Source organism: Mytilus trossulus, chromosome 9, assembly GCF_036588685.1.
Source record: "Mytilus trossulus isolate FHL-02 chromosome 9, PNRI_Mtr1.1.1.hap1, whole genome shotgun sequence".
In the NCBI taxonomy this organism is placed as follows: domain Eukaryota; kingdom Metazoa; phylum Mollusca; class Bivalvia; order Mytilida; family Mytilidae; genus Mytilus; species Mytilus trossulus.
Window position 1 is genome coordinate 35,126,680 of NC_086381.1, and position 23,724 is coordinate 35,150,403.

At 31.4% G+C, this 23,724-nt stretch overlaps 1 protein-coding gene across 2 annotated transcripts in view; it reads left to right on the forward strand.

Moving 5' to 3' along the window:
• Positions 1 to 1,779: 1,779 nt before the first annotated feature.
• The window catches only part of LOC134685642 (synaptojanin-1-like), a 39,751-nt gene continuing 17,806 nt past the window's right edge, over positions 1,780 to 23,724 (forward strand). For both annotated transcript variants that reach the window (XM_063545580.1, XM_063545581.1), the window contains exons 1-14: positions 1,780 to 1,927; positions 3,595 to 3,681; positions 4,336 to 4,603; positions 5,576 to 5,801; positions 6,713 to 6,796; positions 9,333 to 9,491; positions 12,350 to 12,519; positions 13,210 to 13,291; positions 15,299 to 15,454; positions 15,840 to 15,996; positions 18,876 to 19,064; positions 19,437 to 19,539; positions 21,992 to 22,132; positions 22,409 to 22,601. In XM_063545580.1, the coding sequence (XP_063401650.1) occupies positions 1,804 to 1,927; positions 3,595 to 3,681; positions 4,336 to 4,603; positions 5,576 to 5,801; positions 6,713 to 6,796; positions 9,333 to 9,491; positions 12,350 to 12,519; positions 13,210 to 13,291; positions 15,299 to 15,454; positions 15,840 to 15,996; positions 18,876 to 19,064; positions 19,437 to 19,539; positions 21,992 to 22,132; positions 22,409 to 22,601 (2,139 nt within the window). In that variant the 5' untranslated portion in view covers positions 1,780 to 1,803. The remainder of the gene's footprint in view (positions 1,928 to 3,594; positions 3,682 to 4,335; positions 4,604 to 5,575; positions 5,802 to 6,712; positions 6,797 to 9,332; positions 9,492 to 12,349; positions 12,520 to 13,209; positions 13,292 to 15,298; positions 15,455 to 15,839; positions 15,997 to 18,875; positions 19,065 to 19,436; positions 19,540 to 21,991; positions 22,133 to 22,408; positions 22,602 to 23,724) is intronic.

A 23,724-nucleotide genomic window follows, 5' to 3' on the forward strand; every position in this document is an offset into this window, starting at 1 on the left:
ATGCCATTCGGTATCGTGTTACCTTAAGTCTGAACAGGTAACGCCTTTAACGCCATACATATTTTATTTTATTTATTTATTATTTGGGGAGCCCTCAGGGGTCATGCTTTCTGTATTATCCTTAAAGTTTAAGGCAGTTTGCTGTTACTATTATACCGTGTTCACACTATAAAATTAGCCCCGGGTCAGTATTTTATCACATAATTCTTTTATTTTCCACTGTGATTCTTACATTTTTGTGTGGAAGGGTGAAATTTAACATGTAAATATTCTCTATTCTTTATTTTTTTAACATTTTTATCTGTTTATTAGAGTGTTAATTAATAAAATAAAGCGAAGTTATGAGTGTTGCCGCCACCATACTGGTTAACTGGGTCCGTCATTTTTAAAATTGTCACGATTTTGGCCCGACCGTATGATTTTTCTGCACAAGTTGAATTAAAAGCGGAACATCAAATCATCAGACTTTATGATAACCTGCAATAAACTTTTAGAGACCCGCGCGGGAATTTGTAAGGAGATTTGAAATCATGAGAATTTCATATCTCACGAAAATTTAGAATTAAATACAAATCTGAAGCTTCCATTTCTAGTTTTTGACCTAGCGCATTTAAGGGGTCAATAATTTGAAACGCGCTTATTTTCGGTATTCAATTCGGTTATTCATAAAAACGTCATGCTATCAAGTTGCTTTTATTTGTTTTTTTCAGATTTTGTTTGTTGTTGATTTAGCGGATTCTAGGTCCATTAAAAGGATGTTGTTAGGTGATCTTAGGTGAAATTAAATAAATATTTTTTTAAAGTTGATACTATAAGCTAGAAGAGTATCAGTTAAGGATCAAAATAAGCTAAAAATATTGAGCTCATGGAGCTCCTTTTTGAGATATTTGATTAATAAAATATGACTCTGACTTTAACCTTATATTTGCATTGGTATCATTTGACTCTCAAATTTAAAGAAAGAAATAAAGAATCTGCTTAAATTTGATTAAATGACTCTTTTGTGATCGAGCTATTTTAAAGTCTTATATGAAAAGATAAATGGCTGTTATGGGCCAAATTATTTTATCTTATTTCGTATAGAAAACACAGAAGAGTCCGAATATCGGACACAAATTCCAAATCCTCACCTAAGTACATCCTTAAGAGAAAAAGAGAAAAGAAAACATCTTTGTTTAGAAATAGAGTGGTGCATGCCTTTTCCAGTTCCTATGAAACGTTATACTGAAGTTTTATAACGGCTCTCTATGAAAACAATTAAACCATAAACTGCTTGAACGTGAACTTATTATTTAAGATTTTCAACGAAACTAACAATTTCTTCTGAATTACCATACTATCCCCCCCCTAAAAAAATCGTAATAGGCGCCGTGATGCACTTGCTTTATTTAACCCAATACTTTTTTTCCCAAAAAGGGAAAAACCTTAATACTCAAAAAAGACAAAAACAAATAAGTGTAAGGAAAATGTATATAAGATATAAAAAGGAAGGTCAACGTCAATTTTAGTAATTGTAAAAAAAAAGAAGGCAAAACTAAAACAAAAGTAATTTGGGGTGGATAGTTTTGTTTAAATTTTCGATTAATCTTATATTTGCATTGGTGATACCAATTTTAAGTTAATAAATGAATAAAGTCAACTGTGTATTAAATCTGTATATGACGTTTATGTAGAGGTCCTTAAGTTCCTCCGGCATGCGAATGGGAGTTGGGGTGTGTTTTACAGGTTTCGGGTTTTAGCTATATCTCCAAACCGGAAGTATAGCAGACGGAAATAAGGGAGACAATTTCACAAAATAAGAAGATGGCGATGATTAAAAATTTCCGAGTTTTTCATAAGCTAGAACCTCCCCCATATAGCATCATTCTTGAAAACAGAAATAATGAGGACACCTTGATGTTTGAATCTAACGCATTAGCTGTTTTATGTACGTGATATTAAAAACAAGACATGCAATAATGAGTAAACAACATATCCTGTTGTCACTTCATAAAATCAATCTCATTATTTTACAAGACTAAAGTCCTGGAAGTCTACTTTGCAAATTCCCCTAAGTTCAGACAATTTATCTTTTTTTTATGGCACAGAAATGGCTGATTAGGAGGATACAAACACGTTCCTAATGGTGCTTTGATTTCTTAAACCTGCAATTGTTGTTTTTTTTACACATTCTCAGATCTGCAGTGACATCACAACATGTAACTGACCAATCAATGATTAGCATTTTTGTTATGTAAACAATGTTGATAGGTGATGCGGATAAGATTCCTCTAGATTTTCCATAGACTTATTGCAAATTAATTTAATTGATATATATCATAACCAGTTGAATATAGTAATTTTACTCTTTTAATACTGTTAAAGACACTATATACTATCTCCATTTTGATTTTTAACATACTATAACCTCTGGTTAAAAAATAATCGGCAATATAAATAATCAGTTATCCCCTTCAAATAGATTAAAAATCTAGAGGATTCCGGATTTCATCACCTCCTGACAAATGTAAATGCCAGGATGTCCGGATCTGAGAATATTTCCCCATTTTCATTCTCAATTTTAATCATTCTTATTTAATTCTTAAATTTCAACGTTGTCCTAATTCTCCTTAAGCTCCACAAATTTGGTCCATACATGTATCTGCGTCACTGCTGCTCTGTTACTGTCACATACGGTAATGCCTTTAACTTTGTTTCCATTGTTGAACCAATTTCCCATCAGTCACAGCACCATAAGATGTTGTGTAAAGTAGAGTTAATGTGCTGTGTATAGATCGTGTATATTTAACGTCTGGCCATTGCTAAGTAAGTAACGTCATAATTTACAAAGTGTAAGGTAGCAACGTTAACATGTGTATATTCATGCTAAATTCCCAACAGATGTCTTCCTATAACGTCAATATGCTGAAGCCATTAAAGCCATATAAAAAAGAAGATGTGGTATGATTGCCAATGAGAATACTGTCCACAAGAAACCAAAATGAGAGACATTAACAACTATAGGTGACTGTACGGCCTTCAACAATGAGCAAAGCCCATACCATATAGTCAGCTATAATTGGTCCAGATACATGTAAGACAATGTAAAACAATTCAAACTAGAAAACTAACGGCCTTATTTATATAAATAAATGAACGAGAAACAATTATGTATTAAACCCATAAACAAACGACAACCACTGATTCACAGGCACATACATAAATAATGTGGCGGGGTTAAACATGTTAGCAGGATCCAAACCCTCCCCTAACCTGGACAGTGGTATAACAGTACAATATAAGAATGAATTATAAAAATCAGTTGAAAAAGGCAATAGCAAGAAATATGCTGAAGCCATTAAAGCCATGTTTTTCATTATAAGGAGCAACATGGTATTTCCAGTTAATTTGTTGTGTTTGCGCTTTTGATTACTATTTGTTGACAAACTTTCTGTATAGAATTTTTCTCTTGTGTTCTATATTTTTTATATTTTACTTTAATTACATCTGGACTTGCAGAGAATTTTCAACAAAACTTTTGTTGCATGCCATTATGTTTTCTATTAGTTTTGTAACTACTGATGAAATTAACATTAAACTTTGTTTATTTAATAGCTGCTGCTGAAACAGAAGCCATTAAAAAGCAGTATGTGAAGATATTGGATGCATATGGATGCTTGGGCGTTCTCAACTTCAATCTAGGTAAATGAATGGTTTACACATGTATGTTAGACTGTTAGTACTTGGGATGACATTAAAAAGAATGACCATTTCAGTCTCTTCAAGAACAGTTGAATGGTTTAAAGGGTAACAAATATTGTTTCCCAATAAAAAACAAAAAAAGAAAACTTAAATTTTATCTGCAAAGTCTAAATCTAGAACTTATTTCAACTATGTTTACACTTTATCGACATACAATTGTATATACAAAGTTATATACAGGTCAGAACTTTAGAAAGACTTCATGGATGATAAGGATACTAGTTACTCTTGTTGTCCTACACAAGACATGCCAAAGAATATGTTATCAATAAATATAGAATATATATAAGAACACAAAAACAATTTCTTTAAGACAGATCATGTATTGAGGCATGTTTGAATGTGAGGTATCAAAGGTTTTGCTCTGGTATGATTTAGATTTTTTAAGAGACAATACATGTTTACTTTGCAGCCACATATTTTCTAAATGCTTGTATACAGAATTGGACAAATCCATGAAATCAAATATTCACATAGAAACACAATTCCAATCAATCCACAAAAGAACTATTATTCACAAAAAAAGTAAATGAATCCACAGTATAATGATTTCAAAATACATGAACTAATTAATAAGTTTGTTATATTTTTCAGGACAAGAATGTGTATCATATTTGGTTTTAGTGACTGGTTGTTTATCTGTTGGTAAAATTGGAGAATCTGACATTTTCAAAATCACTACAACTCAGTTTGTGTCTCTACGAAATAATCCAGGCGACGAGGAAAGGATACAGGAAATTAAAAAGCTGATGAACTCTGGGACATTTTACTTTTCATGGTCAAACTCTGGAATACCATGGGACCTTACACTCTGTGCTCAAAGAAAATTACAGGAACATGAAACGGATAACAGATTCTTTTGGTAATTTAAACATTGTTCAATTAAAAAAAAAATGGCAAAAATTGATATGGGATTTATATATTATGAGATGACATATTATATAATAGGAAATAATTTTCTCTTATAGTTGTGGCCTGTTATCTATCTCTTGCATGAATAGAAATCTCTCGTATCACACTGCATGGAGTGTGATATGAAAAAGTGATATGAAAATCTGCATTTATTTGATTGGTTAATCCAGCATCACAAGACGATATTTTGACATTTTCGTTGGTGTTCCTTAATATACAAAACACTCACACATTTTACCTGACAATCTTCTTTTTGTTAATTATTTTTTACATTCTTGAAACGTACAAAAAGTCTTAAAATGTCTGAATCAGTGTCAAACTTTAAAAAAAGTCTTTAAATGTCTGAATACAGTGTCAAACTTTAACATATCAGATATGTTAAAGTTTGACACTGTAAAAAAAACATTTGACATCTGTCATACTGTATTAAATGTTAAAAGCCTAGATCAACATTTCTCAGATTTTTAATTTTACACATTGAGAGTGTTGACCATAAGAAATATAGGTTTAACGACTTGTGAAAATTGGATATCAACTCTTGTTATTTAAGTTGAATAGTAATAATAAACTTGCCAAAGTCTTGTTATCATGTTAATTATTTCATTCGTATATTGAAAATAAATAACTCGAGTTGATATCAAATTGTATCTGATTTTTATTCGTCATGAGACCTACATGTATATAAGGATCACTGTTTTCTCAAATTTTCTTTTGATGCTTTTGAAAAAAAAGTGATGGATGTTTATTATTGGGTCATCCACCTTCATGATTAATTTGAGACGACTTTTTTATATTTATACTCTTACATTGTATTTCTCCTAAAAGAAATGTGATAAAAAGGACTAAAATTGAAATGTTCTTTGTACTTTGTAGAGGTTAAACGTAGGTAACACATATTTAACTTTTATTTCTATATTTTTAGGAATCGTATGTTACATGTACATTTCCAAAGATTTAATGTTGACTGTGATCAATGGTTGTTTAAAGTAATATGTGGAGGTGTAGAAATCAGAACAATTTATGCCTCTCATAGACAAGCAAAGGCCTGTCTCATATCCCGTCTAAGTTGTGAAAGGGCAGGAACCAGATTTAATGTAAGAGGAGCAAATGATGATGGAAATGTGGCCAATTTTGTGGAAACAGAACAAGTAAGATTTTAATATGATGAATATTCTATTTATTTTAATTTCTATGCCTCATTTATGTTTTCTGGTCTGCATCTGTCCGAGTGTCTGTTATTCGTCTGTCCTACTTCAGGTTAATGTTTTTGGTCCATGTAGTTTTTGATGAAGTTGAAGTCAAATCAACTTGAAACTTAGTACACATGTTCCCTATGATATGATCTTTCTAATTGTAATGCCAAATTAGAGATTTTCTCCAATTTTCATAGTCCATTGAACATAGAAAATGATAGTGCGGATGGGGCATCGGTATACAAGGGACACATTCTGTTGGTTTTTTTTACACCACTTTCAGTACACTTGGTTATATCAAGATAAGTCCAATCAAAATTAATCAAGAAAACATACTTTTGTCATAATTTCATATCCAACAATATTTTAAAATAGTCTAAAAAAGAATAGTTTCTGTTAATTTGTTTACATCCATATAAATATAGATTCTACCACTGCATCGAGTGTAATACAATTTTTATCCACTCCAGACAGTTAAATTTAAAATGCGAGGCTCACTGAGGGTTTTAAATATTTAAAAATTTAAATGTCAAGTGCATGTTTGCTCTTTCCATGCCATCACAAGAGGAAATTCAGAGGAAAACAAGAAAATTCTATGTCATATCAGATTTTAACCAATGAACCACTGAGATCAAACTAACCACACATTGATTAAGTTTTTTAACAATGGGTGCAGAAAGGAATAAATTGACGAAGAATTAGAGAAATTAAATATATCTGTGTTTTTATTTTTAAAAATTTAAAAATTGAAAATCTTGCTATTTGAAAGAATTTATTAATCTTCAAGAAACAGCTAGTTTATGTTGTTTATATTTTTCGGTAATTCCTGTTCTACCTTTTGAGTACTGTAAATCTTTTCTTTTCAGGTTATATTTCTTGATGGACAGATTTCATCGTTTATACAAACAAGGGGTTCTGTCCCCTTATTTTGGGAACAACCAGGCATTCAGGTTTGTCTTGCATTTTTAGTATGAAGTTATATTAAAGCCTGTTTTATAATGTCTAGGCAAAGCATATTGTAGTTCAGAAATTATTGCGTTCATTTATTATTGGTATTTTTTTTTAGAAAAGACATAATGTGAGATTTATTATTGCTTTTTCAGGAAAATCTACATGTTTGCGCCTGTCCCAAGTCAGGAGCCTCTGGCCTTTGTTAGTCTTGTATTATTTTAATTTTAGTTTCTTGTGTACAATTTGGGATTTAGTATGGTGTTCATTATCACTGAACTAGTATATATTTGTTTAGGGGCCAGCTGAAGGACGACTCCGGGTGTGGGAATTTCTCGCTACATTGAAGACCTGTTGGTGACCTTCTGCTGTTGTTTTTTTCTATGGTTGGGTTGTTGTCTCTTTGACACATTCCCAATTTCTATTCTCTATTTAATACACTTATATGTATCAGATATCAGAACGCAACTTCTTATTATTAAGATTATTGCCAAGTCACATTATTCGTAACAATAAAAACCTTGCAATAATTTCAAATTCACAGTAGGTGAAAAGTGTGGGATATATAATGATATACAGTTTAAAAATGTGGCTCTTTAAGAAATCTGAAATAGTGATGGGCAAGTCTAAATTTTAACTTGAATTTTATAGTGTATATGAAATTTTTGATATTCACAACACTACAAACATTAACACTGACTATAATTTTCAAGACTGGGGAAGCAAATTGGAAATCAGTGTTCTCCCCAGGATTTTTGGATAGCGCTGTGGTAAGCGCGTGATTTTCCACAATTCTCAGTAACTTTGTCGCATCGCGCGGTTGGTTTGTAATTGATTTTTTATGTGTTTAATTTTCCTATATTATGCTATTGATGTTTTCTCATGATAGAAGAAAAGTCTTTTTCTCCACTGTAAATTCATATAATCCTCATATTATTATCTGTCTGTAAAACCCAAGGAGAAGTCTTTTCCATGGTGGGTCTATACCAGACTGCCTATGTGAAGATTTTTTATTACTAACAGTTACAGGTGATGTTGCAGAACATGTAGGACCAACAATAAAGTCAGTGTCAGCTTCTGTGAGAAAGTTTTCAATGACAAGATTGGTATTTTTTGCATTTACTTTTATAAACATTTCTAGCAAAGTGTAACTTTGCAATAAAAATGAGTAAAGTATTTCAAAGGAAGAAATGAACTTGCCCTTTCAATAATATTCTAATTTTATCAAAGATTTGCTTAAAAAAAGGCTAAAATATTCCAATTATGAATTATGAAATAACATGTATGGAAGAAATCCTATAAAAATATTTTAAAGATATTTTTTATTTTTAAAGGTAAATTACCAATCAAATACAGTATGTATGCCAATTGAAGCAATTACCACCTTTAGAGGTTGTTTTTGATAATTCTACAAACATTTGAATACGTGCCACCAGATAAGTTTGTCAAGATTTGACAATACTTCTTTTAGGTCTTTCCCTCCCAGATTATCTCCCTTACTGGCTGACATAACTTCCTATTTACACTTGTGGCCTTTTAAACATTAAATACTTTTCCTAATCCAAGCCATCCTCTGTTAACATTAAATTTAAAGCAATATTTAAATGATATATATTGATGATTGGTTGACAAATATCGATATTTCATATATATTTACACAAAATTTTCGTTTTGTCTTATTCCCTTGTCCATTTGAAAAAGAGCCACGGGTGGACAAGTAATCGTAATATACGGGCTTATAATGAATCCCTTGATAACAGGGTTACCTCCTTCAAACAATTCAGGTTCGACAGCTCGGTAGAAAAGGCGAAAAAGTAATGATATAATCGTAGATTGTTCAAGCAATGGTCGAGACCACGTTGTCAGAGAAGGGGGTAGCACTTCCCTTATTTTTTAGAAATGAACTTTTCAGCACCCGAGACATGCATTAAATGTCTCTGTCCATTCCTTTTATAAGTTTCGGTATCTTTTAAAAGCGAAAAACTCGAGGAAGGAAAGGTTAATTTGGCAGTAAAAGTTTTGCAAATGGCGCCATTTTGATCATTTATTGAACTGGTCCCAACGATATTTGACCTCGTTGGGTGATTTAACTATCTTTCGGATAAATAAACCAGTCGATCACGTGATTGGAATGTGTACAAAATAATACAGGATGTTTAAAATTCAAAAACAATAGCGCTGATTTTTGATTGGATAGCACCGCGGTCTGCCCAAATACCACCGCGGTGAATTCAAATAGCGCGGAACATCGCGGCGCTAAAACGGCCTGGGGAGAACACTGGAAATACACCATGGGTTATGGGTATAAAGCTTTCAAGTGCAACTATCTTACTCAGAAATCAACCAAGTAAAATAATGAATATGGTGTTTCAAGCAATAACTTTGTACTCTTTGAGAACTGAGTTAAGTTTTATGACAAAAAACCTGTTAGTAGCTGTTATAGGGTTGAAAACCATAAGGAAATTATACAGCAATAATTTTGCGTTTGAAAATAATGCATCTTCTAGAGGCAAAATTTATGTTCTTTTTCTTATCTAGGTTGGCTCTCACAAAGTTCGAATGTCAAGAGGTCATGAAGCTTCAGCTCCAGCATTTGAGCGCCATCTGGTGACAATAAAGCAGTTATATGGAGAGCAAGTCATTATAAATCTGCTGGGCAGAAAAGAAGGGGAACATATGTTAAGTCAAGCTTTCCAGGTATAAAGAATTTTAGTACATTTTGTAATTAGGTTTTACAAGATGCTTCATTTTATTGAACTATTGCAATCTTGTAAAATCATAAAATAGGTTATTAGTCTTAAGCTTGTTGCAGTTTATAAGGGGGTAATTGTATTGACAAATTCTAAAGTATTAAGACTTTTATCAGTCTTAACACGGTTTGGTTATAATGTTAGTTTGGGATGTTTGAATTATGAATAATTACAAGGATTTTTAAAACATTTAGACCTAGCCATGTTTCATTTGTAAAAATCTTCTTATAATACTGGTGCATTTTGGTAAGTTAGAGGAAAAAGAATGACATTTTGATAAATTGTTTCTGAATGATTTATATGATTAGAAATTATGAATTCATTTTGTTACATTCCTTACATTAATTGTGACTTTTGAAGGAAAATATATGTCCAAAAATTTGAAAAGAACTTTCATCTTATAACCTTTTTGTGCCTGTCCCAAGTCAGGAGCCTCTGGCCTTTGTTAGTCTTGTATTATTTTTAATTTTACTTTCTTGTGTACAATTTGGAGTTTGATATAGCGTTCATTATCACTGAAAAACGTGTATATACTTGTTTAGGGGACAGCTGAAGGATGCCTCTGGGTGCAGGAATTTCTCTCTGCATTGAAAACCTGTTGGTAACCTTCTGCTGTTGTCTGCTCTATGGTCGGGTTGTCTCTTTGACACATTCCCCATTTTCATTCTCAATTTTATGTTCCTTTTGATAAGGTACACAACAATTTACTTGTACATTTTATAGCATCAAATTGAACTGCATGAGATGTTTTTTAAGGTATGGAGAAAAGTAAACAAATACAATGATGATATAATTTGATATGTATATGATTGTTATATTGATAATGATGTTCTTAATATTCATTGATATAAATTTTAGCATCTTTGATATAATGTTTTTTTCTTAAAGTAGTACTTCTCCATTTTTCTTCAGTTTTCATTTGACTATTGACATTCATAAGACACTCCAAAAAGAGGGCTAGACTGAAGTACCCCTGTCTGTTTGTCTGTACCTTTCAATTTGCCTGACACAGACATTTTGTACTGATGTGACATTAAGCAACCAACAATCAATCAATCAATCATGTAAAAAAAAAATGCTTAGCAATTAATACAAAAGTTACATTCAACCAAAAAATGAATTATTACACTAAGTTTAATTTATACCATCGAAATGTGATAAAAAGTCTTTAAGTAATGATCTTATCTAGTTTCTGTTGTATTTTTCAACATCTATCCAGCCTGTGTCATAATAAAATCTATGGTATGTTTAAATAAATAACCTACATAATTCTGTAAATTTAATGGTAATGAGATGTTTAAATATCTAAATATAATATTTTCCTACTCAAAGATGTTGATGGCCTTAGTATGTTTTGCATAAGTTTTTGGCTTTCAAATCTTTTTAACTTCATATTTGAACATGGTCTGGTTAAAAATTCCCTCAGTCACCAGGTCACTTTTAAGAAAGTAATACATATAAACTGAACTTTAAGGTTTTAAACATTTTAAAAGGAAACTAATGCTTTATAATGAGAGGTCAGGTTGCAAAATCCTCCAATGTCACATGTCAAATTTGTCACATGTTTGAGCCATTTATATACAACTGTATATACAACTTGAAATGTATAAAATACATATGTTATTTAAGAATTGTAAATTTATACTGAACTTTTGTACAAGTTATTATTAGTACCTATATTTTGTGAACCTCTTAACATAATTGTCACATTTTGTTTTTAAACGTGACTTTCAAATGTGCTTACTGCCTAAACTTTCCTAAGGTGTACCTGACAAAAATTCAAACAAAGAGGTTCATAATCTGTTATTATTTTCTTTATAAAAAAATATTTTATACTTATATTCTGACTTATCTGCAGGTAGCTCTTCTTATTTCTGTAAACTCTATCTTATATTGTTTTTAAAATATGCATGAACGTATTTGCCATTGGACATAAACCAAACAATGATCTAGTATATTATATATATATGGATTGATATCAGTTACTTGCAATAGTGGGTTTTAAAATAAAAAGGAAGGCATTGTATGGTACAAGAGATAACAAAATGAAGTTGTAGTCTTTAAAAATAAGCTTAAAACTAATGCATAAAAAACAACTATTTATGATAAAGCCACTTGCTACTTAACATGATTCTTTTTGTGGAAGACAGATAAATGGCATAGAAGTACAGCTTTGACATCAGCAAGAATGACAGATTCTTTCTTTTAACCAAAGTTAAGATTTTCAACGCAACTTCTTTATGTTGATTCTGTCCCTGGCATTTTCATTGGCTTGGTTATAAACATTAAAACCATTAAATCAATTTCTTTTGATTTGAAGTCTTTTGAATAAAGTAATTTGAATAGCTTTCTTGTTTAGGTGGAAACTATTTTACAGTTATATTATAACTTAAGATAAATTGGAGTGATATTACTGATAGCAAAGATTATCATTTGAATATTATAACAGAATGATCCATATACCTGACTATATATACAGAGCTTTTACAAAAGAAAACAAATTTTCTTGAAATTTATTTGTTCAATTTAAATCTTATTAGGAGCTATTTTAAAAATTATTTAGTTCTTATAATATTTATATAATTCAGTTGAAACAGATTGATTCATGAAATTTACCTAAGGATTTAATGAAGGTTTGTTTGTTAACTTATGACTCAACGATCAAATTATTTTTTAATAGCTTTGTATAAAATCAAATGCTCAGTTGTAATAAAATGTTTTGTGTTACATTGTGTTTTACAGTTTTTCGAATCTCAAAGTTTTCATGGTAGAAAAAATGTATTTACTTTTAAAATTATTTTACAGTCTCATCATAAAGCCTCACAGTATGGTAAAGACAAACCACTGATTAATTTTGACTATCACTCAGAATGCAGAGGTGGAAATCTGAAAAACCTTAGCAAATTGAGAGACAGAATAAAAAAACAACTCGATAGTTTTGAGTTCTTCTATGTTGAAAATGACGAATCAAAAAAGTAAGTATATTAGAAGTGTAATACATTTGAACATGTAAAAGAGCTTTTTTGTCAATATATAATCAATTATCAATTGTTTAATTTTTATACAAAACTAATATAGATACAGAATTCTTATGAAGATTGAGGACAAAACCAGATTAAGGTTTATCTCTGCCTCAATGGTTGGATAAAATATATGAAATTAATACAAGTTTTTCGCTTCAATTTATACTGAAAAAAAAGAAAATTTATATGAAGCACATACCATTATTGCTGCCAATTGTAGTCGACTTTTAAAAGGCAATTTATTTTCCTTATTTTTGTGCTTTGTTGATGTAGGTCCAAATAGACATATTTACTCTTGTATAAAAATATGTCCACCAGTACCTGAAATCACACAAGTTCCCATAATTTTAACATCACAATTTAAAAACTTGGACGTCACAGTTAAATAGTGATTGTTGCTTGAAGACAGAATGTTATTGGAGGCAGACTAAAGGTCACGAAATTCAGCTAAATATCAAAAGTGTAAATATATTTTCTTGAAGATTTATTTGGCTAATTGCTCAATTCATGAAAATGTCACAAATAAATCCATTATGAAAAAAACTAGTTTGTTGATAGTATGTTAATAGTTTATAGTAATATCTAAGAATAACACATGGACTATTAGAAGCAGATTTATAGATTTTGTTTGTAATATTTCAGATTTCAGACTGGAACAATGAGAACCAATTGTTTAGATTGTTTAGACAGAACTAATGCTACACAGTCTATGATTGGTGCAGAGGTAATGTGTTTTGTATATAAGAACTAATGCTACACAGTCTATGATTGGTGCAGAGGTAATGTGTTTTGTATATAAGGACTAATGCTACACAGTCTATGATTGGTGCAGAGGTAATGTGTTTTGTATATAAGAACTAATGCTACACAGTCTATGATTGGTGCAGAGGTAATGTGTTTTGTATATAAGAACTAATGCTACACAGTCTATGATTGGTGCAGAGGTAATGTGTTTTGTATATAAGAACTAATGCTACACAGTCTATGATTGGTGCAGAGGTAATGTGTTTTGTATATAAGAACTAATGCTACACAGTCTATGATTGGTGCAGAGGTAATGTGTTTTGTATATAAGAACTAATGCTACACAGTCTATGATTGGTGCAGAGGTAATGTGTTTTGTATATAAGAACTAATGCTACACAGTCTATGATTGGTGCAGAGGTAATGTGTTTTGTATATAAGAACTAATGCTACACAGTCTATGATTGGTGCAGAGGTAATGTGTTTTGTATATAAGGACTAATGCTACACAGTCTATGATTGGTGCAGAGGTAATGTGTTTTGTATATAAGAACTAATGCTACACAGTCTATGATTGGTGCAGAGGTAATGTGTTTTGTATATATGAACTAATGCTACACAGTCAATGATTGGTGTAGAGGTAATGTGTTTTGTATATAAGAACTAATGCTACACAGTCTATGATTGGTGTAGAGGTAATGTGTTTTGTATATAAGAACTAATGCTACACAGTCTATGATTGGTGTAGAGGTAATGTGTTTTGTATATAAGAACTAATGCTACACAGTCTATGATTGGTGCAGAGGTAATATGTTTTGTATTGACTAATCCTTATTATACCCCACGCAACGAGTTGCGGAGGGTATAATGTTTTTGACCCGTCCGTCCGTCTGTCCGTCCATCAGTCCGTCAGTCCCGTTTCTTGTCATCGCATCTTCTCTCAAACCACACAACAGAATTTCACGAAACCTTTTCGGATAATAAGGAAATACTATGTAGTTGTGCATATCGATGGAAAATTGTGATTCAATTTTTTTTCTAGGAGTTACGCCCCTTTGTACTTATTTACTTTAATGTACACCTGCAACAGTTTGTCATTGCAACTCCTCTCAAACCACACAACAGAATTTCATGAAACCTTTTCAGATAATAAGGACATACTATGTAGTTGTGCATATCGATGGGAAATTGCGATTCAATTTTTTTTCTAGGAGTTACGCCCCTTTGAACTTATTTACTTTAATGTACTACTGCAACAGTTTGTCATCACAACTCCTCTCAAACCACACAGCAGAATTTCACGAAACCTTTTCAGATAATAAGGACATACTATGTAGTTGTGCATATCAACGGGAAATTGCGATTCAATTTTTTTTCTAGGAGTTACGCCCCTTTGAACTTATTTGCTTTAATGTACTTCTGCAACAGTTTGTCATCTCAACTCCTCTGAAACCACACAACAGAATTTCATGAAATTTTGTAGATAATAAGGACATACTATGCATGTAGATGTGCATATTGACAGGAAATTATTATTCAATATTTTTTTTTTTTACAATTTTTTTCCCTTACACTTATTTAATTTCTCCAATGACAATGTGGGGACGTGGGGTATGTGAGCATGCTCACTAAGGTTCTTTAATTATCATGAATTTTCTCATCAAATTTATAACTGCTGCATTATGTATTTCAAAGTCTAGATTTTATTCTGTAACTAAATATTCAAATGATTCCTCACAATATTTCAAAGTTATAGAATCTAAGAATTGAATGTCATGCTTCCTTGGACTAACAATTAAAGTCTATTTATATATTACAAAAGAAATTCTTTGATTTGCTCTTTTTTGTTAATTTTCTAAGTTCTATATATATTTATGCAAACCAATGTTTTTTATTATCGACACCACTTGCCATTTTCATTACACACAATAGATACAAAAAGCCTGGTTATATAGCAACTGATTGTAGATGATTCTCTCTATTGTAGATTTTACCAAAGCAGTTAGAATGTCTTGGATTATATAACAAACCACAGATGATATCCAGGTTTGAGGAGATTTACAAACAGATCTGGACACTTAATGGGGACCATTGCAGTAGAATCTACGCTGGGACGGGGGCTTTAGGAGGAGGGAGATCAAAGGTATGCAAGGGATTCTGTGAAGTCAGAAAATATGTTGTGTGCATTTACTATTGATTTTTTTTTTAAATTAACAAAAATGCGAGTTTAATTAGTGCGATTTCAGAAAAAGCTACATACAGATATATTATTATGTTATTGTGATACTATAGAAGTCGTACTATTCACATTGATAAAAGCCTTGCAATAATATCTGAATTTACAATCAGTTAGGCCTTAGGTTTATTAATCAGCACCACAGAAAGAGGTCAGCATTTTACCCTTAACAATATACAAGTGCTATACAATAAGTCTACCTCTAAAAAAGTTATAAAACTTGACAATACATTACAATTTAATTAAAATACACTTATAACAAATATGTCCAGCAAATTTTCTTTAATTTCAGTATTCTGATGCAACCAGGTCAGCATCTAGAACAATACAGAACAACTTCTTAGACAGCAGTAAACAAGAGGCAATAGACATGTTGTTGTTAGGCAGTACATTACGTGGAGATCTAGCTGATAAAGTTAGAGCATTGTTATCTACCAGAGTATTACATGGTAAATTGAAATATGTAACAAATGTGATATTTTTTTTCAGTATGAAAACGGTAGTTAATTTTTCATTGTTGATTATTATCATTAGGAATTTTGCTTCTCAAAGATAGAGTAAATGGAAGAAACTAGTTTGTTTTCTTAAAATGGTATGCTAAATTATAAAAATGAAAGAAGCAAAACTTGCAAGTCTTTTACACAATAACAACACATTTTTATACGACCGCAAATTTTGAAAAAAATTTCGTCGTATATTGCTATCACGTTGGCGTCGTCATCGTCGTCGTCGTCGTCGTCGTCGTCCGAATACTTTTAGTTTTCGCACTCTAACTTTAGTAAAAGTGAATAGAAATCTATGAAATTTTAACACAAGGTTTATGACCATAAAAGGAAGGCTGGTATTGATTTTGGGAGTTTTGGTCCCAATATTTTAGGAATTAGGGGCCAAAAAGGGCCCAAATAAGCATTTTCTTTGTTTTCGCACTATAACTTTAGTTTAAGTTAATAGAAATCTATGAAATTTTGACACAAGGTTTATGACCATAAAAGGAAGGCTGGTATTGATTTTGGGAGTTTTGGTCCCAATATTTTAGGAATTAGGGGCCAAAAAGGGCCCAAATAAGCATTTTCTTGGTTTTCGCACTATAACTTTAGTTTAAGTTAATAGAAATCTATGAAATTTTGACACAAGGTTTATGACCACAAAAGAAAGGTTGGGATTGATTTTGGGAGTTTTGGTTTCAACAGTTTAGGAATTAGGGGCCAAAAAAGGGTCCAAATAAGCATTATTCTTGGTTTTCGCACAATAACTTTAGTTAAAGTAAATAGAAATCAATGAAATTTAAACACAATGTTTATGACCACAAAAGGAAGGTTGGTATTGATTTTGGGAGTTTTGGTCCCAACAGTTTAGGAATTAGGGGCCAAAAAGGGACCCAAATAAGCATTTTTCTTGGTTTTCGCACCATAGCGTTAGTATAAGTAAATAGAAATCTATGAAATTTAAACACAAGGTTTATGACTATAAAAGGAAGGTTGGTATTGATTTTGGGAGTTTTGGTCCCAACAGTTAAGGAAAAAGGGGCCCAAAGGGTCCAAAATTAAACTTTGTTTTGATTTCATCAAAATTGAATAATTGGGGTTCTTTAATATGCTGAATCTAACTGTGTATGTAGATTCTTAATTTTTGGTCCCGTTTTCAAATTGGTCTACATTAAGGTCCAAAGGGTCCAAAATTAAACTTAGTTTGATTTTAACAAAAATTGAAACCTTGGGGTTCTTTGATATGCTGAATCTAAAAATGTACTTAGATTTTTGATTATTGGCCCAGTTTTCAAGTTGGCCCAAATCGAGGTCCAAAATTAAACATTGTTTGATTTCATCAAAAATTGATTAATTGGGGTTCTTTGATATGCCAAATCTAACTGTGTATGTAGATTCTTAATTTTTGGTCCAGTTTTAAAATTGGTCTAAATTAAAGTGCAAAGGGTCCAAAATTAAACTAAGTTTGATTTTAACAAAAATCAAATTCTTGGGCCTCTTTGATATGCTGAATCTAAACATGTACTTAGATTTTTGATTATGGGCCCAGTTTTCAAGTTGGTCCAAATCAGGATCTAAAATTATTATATTAAGTATTGTGCAATAGCAAGTCTTTTCAATTGCACAGTATTGTGCAATGGCAAGAAATATCTAATTTCACAATATTGTGAAATAGCAATTTTTTTTTAATTAAGAGTTATCTTTCTTTGTCCAGTAAAGTAAGCAAGAAATATCTGCAAGAATTTTTTTTAATTGGAGTTATCTTTCTTTGTTCAGAATCAACTTAAATCTTTGTTATATACAATATACAATGTATATTCACTTTTTACTACCAAATGATAAATTTAAATTATCTTTACCATTCAGTGATAACAAGCAGTTTTTTTTACATCTTAATATTTTATGATGTATTTAAATGAGTAGTAATTGTTGCAAACTCCATTAGAATATTTTAATTGAAATTAGTTTTTGAATAAGGGAAAGGGGGATGTGATTAAAAAATTGGGTTCAATTTTTCTCATTTGAAATTTCATAAATAAAAAGAAAATTTCTTCAAACATTTTTTTGAGAGGATTAATATTCAACAGCATAGTGAATTGCTCTAAGAGAAAACAAAAATTTTAAGTTCATTTGAATACATTCATTCTGTGTCAGAAAACCTATGCTGTGTCAACTATTTAATCACAATCCAAATTTAGAGCGGAATCCAGCTTGAATGTTGTGTCCATACTTGCCCCAACTGTTCAGGGTTCAACCTCTGCGGTCGTATAAAGCTACGCCCTGCGGAGCATCTGGTTTTTCATAAAATTATTTTTTTATCTCCTCTTCCAAAGGAGTTTTAAGATTATTTTTTTTAGGAAATTAGAGCCCAATTCGTCAATCCCTGTTTCCATTACACATTTGTAGACATCATTGAACATCATAAAACAAAGTTTGTTTATTGCTCTTAATTTTAAGGTTTGAAGTCTTAAGGTAAAGATCACATGATAAATTAAGAGATTAGTCATTAATTAATTCAATAACATCTGCATAAATCTAACATATTTTTTTACACTTTAATGAATTTTATAAATTTGTAAGTTTAGGCTCATATCTTAGATACCCATGATGGTTTCACTAAAACCCTTTTATATAGTTTTGATATGGTTTGCTTTATTATATCACAATGATAATATGGTAGAGTTACTTGTAGTAAAACTAGAATGTAAGCCAATGTTGTTGCTTTTCAAATATTTTGTTAGCTTCTGTGTCATCAAGAGAGAACAGGAACATTATACAATCAAACTTCAAGAATATTTTTAATTGTACCTTTAAAATTCTGTTAATTTTTTTTTATTTTTCAGCCCAAGCGCCTATTCTCCATACAATGATCCAGAGACATCCAGAATATACTCAAAAGAACCCACTACGTATTTGTGTTGGGACATGGAATGTTAATGGAGGAAAACATTTCCGTAGTATAGCATTCAAGCATCAATCCATGACTGATTGGTTGTTAGATGCACCTAAGATATCTAAAGAAAATGATACAGGTAGGATTACAGCATGTGTGAGCCAATTTATTTTGTAATACAAATGTAAGCTACTTATTAATAATAATTTCTCAATGCAAGAAAAAGTTGATTAACCTAAATCATTAGATTTACTGCTTCATGGGTAACTGGTTTAACTGAGTCTTTGAAAAAGTAGCGAACAAGCAAGGTATATCAAGACTTTGGTTGCTGTCTCTTTGGCATATTAATCTCCTTTTATCTATAAGTAATTAACAAGTGTTTACCACTGGAAAACCTGTCAAAAAACGTTACTTGATAATTGATTTTACTATGATATCATTTGATGTTGTAGGATGTACAATTACTTCATTTTATTTATCCTTTAATCATTTGAGTTATCTTATTAAATAGGAGTTGTTTCCCCTGATGCAGACCTTGACAAACCTATAGATGTATTTGCCATTGGATTTGAGGAAATTGTAGATTTGAATGCAAGTAATATTGTCAGTGTAAGGTAAGGTGTCATTAATTGACATTTGTTCAGTTATATTGTAATATATGATTAATAGAGTTGTTGGTATACTATAATGTTCTTATCCATCTATCTGTTGTCTGTGTGCTTTCAGTATTTTTATAACCGCTGGACGTTAAGCAACAACAATCAATCAATCAGTAACTTTATTATCATATTACCCAGAATCTTAATGTCTATAGTTGTTAATGTTTGTGTCATTTGTCCTCTTGTGGAGAGTTCGCTCATTGGAAATCATACCACAACTATTTATTCCCCCCTGCTGTAGCGGAGGAGGCATTAAGTTTTACACATGTCCGTCTGTACGTACATATTTATGTCAAAAATTTGGTTCCGGTTCGCAAACTTTAGTTTGCCTAAACAAAATGTTGATACATATACTCAATGGTTATTACCACAAAACACAGATCAAGTTTGAATTTTGCTGGTGTCACTGTAGCCATTTTAGAGTTATGCCCCTTTACAAATGGAAAAATTGATTTCTTTTTAGCTCACCTGGCCCGAAGGGCCAAGTGAGCTTTTCTCATCACTTGGCGTCCGTCGTCTGTCGTCGTCGTCCGTCGTCGTCGTCCTGCGTCCGGCGTTAACTTTTACAAAAATCTTCTCCTCTGAAACTACTGGGCCAAATTTAACCAAACTTGGCCACAATCATCATTGAGGTATCTAGTTTGAAAATTGTGTCCGGTGACCTTGCCAACCAACCAAGATGGCCGCCATGGCTAAAAATAGAACATAGGGGTAAAATGCAGTTTTTGGCTTATAACTCAAAAACCAAAGCATTTAGAGCAAATCTGACATGGGGTAAATTTGTTTATCAGGTTAAGATCTATCTGCCTTGAAATTTTCAGATGAATCTGACATTCCGTTGTTAGGTTGCTGCCCCTGAATCAGTAATTTTGAGGAAATTTTGCTGTTTTTGGTTATTATCTTGAATATTATTATAGATAGAGAAAAACTGTAAACAGCAATAATGTTCAGCAAAGTAAGATCTACAAATAAGTCAACATGACCAAAATGGTCAGTTGACCACTGTAGGAGTTATTGCCCTTTATAGTCAATTTTTAACCATTTTACGTAAATCTTAGTTATCTTTTAGAAAAATCTTCTCCTCTGAAACTACTGGGCCAAATTAATTGAAACTTGGCCACAATCATCTTTGGGGTATCTAGTATAAAAATTGTGTCCGGTAACTTGGCCAACCAACCAAGATGGCGACCATGGCTAAAAATAGAACATGGGAGTAAAATGCAGTTTTTGGCTTATAACCCAAAAACAAAGCATTAAGAGCAAATCTGACAGAGTTGAAATTGTTGATCAGGTCAAGATCTATCTGCCCAGAAATTTTCAGTTGAATTGGATCATCGGTTGTTAGGTTGCTGCCCCTAAATTGGTAATTTTGAGGAAATTTTGCTGTTTTTTTGTTATTATCTTGAATATTATTATAGATAGAGATAAACTGTAAACAGCAATAATGTACAGTAAAGTAAGAACTAAAAATGAGTCAACATGACCAAAATAGTCAATTGACCCCCTGAGGAGTTATTGCCCTTCATAGTCATTTTTTAACAATTTTCACAAAATTTGTAGATTTTCACTAACATTTTCCACAGAAACTACTGTTATAGATAGAGATAATTGTAAGCAGCAAAAATGTTTAGTAAAGTAAGATCTTCAAACACATCACCATCACCAAAACACAATTTTGTCATGAATTCATTTGTGTACAATGTTTAATATTAACATAGACCAAGGTGAGCGACACAGGCTCTTTAGAGCCTCTAGTTAGTTTCTTTTCTCTAACTTAAGTTTGGCTTATTCAAATGTTATGAAACTTATTCACAATACTTATAACCTCAAAATTCAAATAGAGTACAAATTTGAGTAGTTTCACTTTTGCTGTTATTCATTTATGTCCCTTTATAACTTTATATGATATATGTGGGGGCATCATCTGTGTCCCATGGATACATTCCCCATTTATATTATATTACAATGTATTATGTTGCACTGTATCAGAAATTTTCATATCTGCTTGGCAGACACTTCATGTTTCCAAATACTCTGAACTTTCAGTGTGAAGTTTAAAGCTGCAGAAGAGAGTGCAGATTTTGCTTATCATGTGACATTGAGTTAACTGCTTCAGATACTTTATCATTGAACAGAACCATTTTTATTTCCAAAATTGTTTTTGGTTCGTCTGTATTAAATAAGAACCTGTTAACCAAATTAAGCTATAAGTTATATGAAAACAAATTCAGTTTGAACAGGAAAAACAAATTCAGTTGAACAGGAGAAAAAACATTCTTCAAAGAGGAATTAGACAAAAATAAAGTTACCAATTTGAAAAATAACCATGCAACATCAATGTAAATTAAAGTTAAACTTTGTATTGAAAAAAATGAAATAAAAAGATAATATATTTTTTTTATTTCAGCACAACAAATGCAAGGGAATGGCAAAAATATATTTTAAAGGTCATTTCTCGGGACCATAAATATGTTGTGTTGACCAGTGTCCAGTTAGTAGGGGTCATTCTGTATGTGTTTGTCAGACCACAGTTGGCCCCATTCATTAGGTAAATATGAATGATTTGTCTTAGTAATAAATTAATTAATGTTTGTAGAAATAATTTAATTAAATGTAAAATATCAAAAGAGGTCTTTTCACGTAATGTGCATTATTCACCAAAGACAGGGAAATATTTGATTTGCGGCACATTAGATAAATTCCTGAAACGAAAAAACTAAACTTTCAATGTATTTATAGGATCTGTAACCTTGACCTTTGACTCCATGACTAAACTGGATAGGATGATATTCTGAAACCAATGTTTATGATTTTATTTATTCAGAGATGTTGCTACAGATTCTGCTAAGACAGGTCTAGGTGGCGCCACTGGAAACAAAGGAGGTGTGGCTATCAGATTTTTGGTCCAAAGTACATCAGTGTGTTTTGTTTGTGCCCATTTGGCTGCTGGTCAGTCACAAATCAATGACAGAAATAGTGATTACGCTGAAATAACTCGTAAAATTTCCTTCCCCATGGTAAGTAAAATGCATCCAATAATTCAGTATATTTATTATCATTATCTATAACAGAAATTTTAAGCTAATACAACATGTTAAAGATAACCATTATAATTTTTTCATATACTTCCAGTTTGTATAAATTGATAACAACTTTTAACCACATTCATTGATGTTGATATACATTATTAATGCACATCTTAACGCTGCACTTACATGATAATTATATATAAAATCTTATGGATCTTATTTGTGTGCAAGCCTTTTCATGTATCTCATCACATTGTATATTTGTATAGAAATCTAATTTAATCTTTATTAAGGTGTCGAACATGTATATTTTATCTTACCATCTTTAACATTTATTGCTATTTATCTTTAAGCTTTGATGAACCCTGATTGAAACATTTTTACAAGTACTTTCAGTGGCATTCACCAGATTGTTCTATTTGCATCTTCTCCATACTTAAATGTTTTTTTTGCTTTGAGCAGCTTTTTGTAAATTATTCCGATTATTGCCTGATATTCTGTATGCAATCATATAATGAAGGGTTACAAGTCAAACTTAACATTCCAGTCTGCTGATATTAAATGAAGCTGTAACATTCAGGAAAAGTTGCTTAAATTTAGTTTCTACACTTTTTTTTAATAAGAGATATAGATTTAGGATTTTTACAGTGGACTTCTATGGCTCTTGAACCTAGAAAGATTTCATTATGTTCAGTTACTTCAATTTTTCAGTAATGGACGTTAGATACTTTGTGTAAATCTTAGTTATAAATATATGAGGAGTTAAAGACGAAGCTAGAATTTTGGTCTGGTTAACTGATGTATCATCTGAGTTTGTTACTTAATAGAAAAATAAGGGATATGGAGTATCCATCCATAACACAAAATCAGTAAATGCACAACAATAAAACACAAAAAAAAGCTTAGGATCAGCACTGTTATTGCTGTTCTTCATTTCATAGTCACAATGAGGCCTTCAATGTAGGAAAAAAAAAACTCAACTTACTGCAAGTTAAAGAAAGCCCATAGCACCAGCTTCAGCATATATCTTTACAAAAATGATTTAGTTAAAGTAACTTCTTAAATGCTGTCCTGGTTTGCTGCTGTCTAATGAGAATATTAGGTTTCCTCA